This window comes from Meleagris gallopavo, unplaced genomic scaffold, assembly GCF_000146605.3.
Source record: "Meleagris gallopavo isolate NT-WF06-2002-E0010 breed Aviagen turkey brand Nicholas breeding stock unplaced genomic scaffold, Turkey_5.1 ChrUn_random_7180001949419, whole genome shotgun sequence".
NCBI lineage: Eukaryota > Metazoa > Chordata > Aves > Galliformes > Phasianidae > Meleagris > Meleagris gallopavo.
This window is the reverse complement of record NW_011210883.1, coordinates 1-864: the sequence shown is the minus strand read 5'-3', so window position 1 is coordinate 864 and position 864 is coordinate 1. Positions and strand designations below refer to the sequence as shown.

General features: G+C 61.2%; 1 protein-coding gene across 1 annotated transcript; it reads left to right on the top strand.

The window, feature by feature from the left end:
* Positions 1–60: 60 nt before the first annotated feature.
* On the top strand, positions 61–856 carry LOC109364993 (coiled-coil domain-containing protein 81-like; the record flags this gene model as incomplete). The annotated part of the gene is made up of 3 exons (XM_019611572.1): positions 61–98; positions 299–555; positions 754–856. Coding segments are annotated over 3 exons (385 nt in total), but the record flags the coding sequence as incomplete, so codon positions are not given.
* Between the last annotated feature and the right edge of the window lie 8 nt (positions 857–864).

The window sequence follows — 864 nt, the reverse complement described above, 5'->3', positions numbered from 1 at the left end:
ACTGAGGATGGGACCGTGACTCTGCGGTGGCCGGCTTTCACCTGGCCTCAAACCTCATAGCCACGCACCACCTCAAGCCCGCAGGGAGTCCCTGCCAGGTAGGAGGGGGGATTAAACTGTTGCTGGCTTTGTGGACAGGGCGAACAGCCACCGCCTCCATTCCCAAAAGCAAACCTCCCCCTCTGAGGAGCCCGTCCAAACGTGGGGCCGTTCTGGCTGATGTCCACCAGAAGCACTTCTAGGGAAGCACCTGTGGAAACCCAACCGTATCATCAACTCTGTCCCTCGCATTCTTCAGTCCATAGGAAGGTGGAGCCCCTGAAATACAGCAAGGCGGCCGCAGCTGCCTCTCTGAGCTGGCAGACCCTCAGGACCGGCATCCAGAGCACCGTGTCCCTGCTCTCCGGCTGCCTGCAGAACGGGGAGAACGTTGCCATTGTCCTAAAGGACATCGGCGTGCTCCTCATTGACAGCTTGACGTTCCAAATGAAATTCTTCTTCGACTTCCTGGAGAAGCTGTCAGGGAAGGAGAAATTCAGAAGAGCTACTTCCAAGGTGAGCTGCAGTTTCTCCGTGGCTCGGGCAGAGCCGTGAGCCTTGCAGTGCCCGCACACGGCCCACCAGGAGCTGGCAGCTCCTCGGGCCGTGCAAGCGCTGTGCTGCCGTCAGCTCTCCCTGCCTCGGGCTCCTCGTGTCCCCAGTGCCTCAGCCGTGACGAGGACGTCCCACATCCTCCCCATTTCTCCCCTGCAGGCCCCCTGGCTGCTGGACACGGTGGTGTCCCGGGTGGCACCGGTGGCCTCCCTGGTGCTCTCTGGCTGCATTGTGGTCTTTCCCACGTGAGTATGGCGGTGGCTGTGGCTG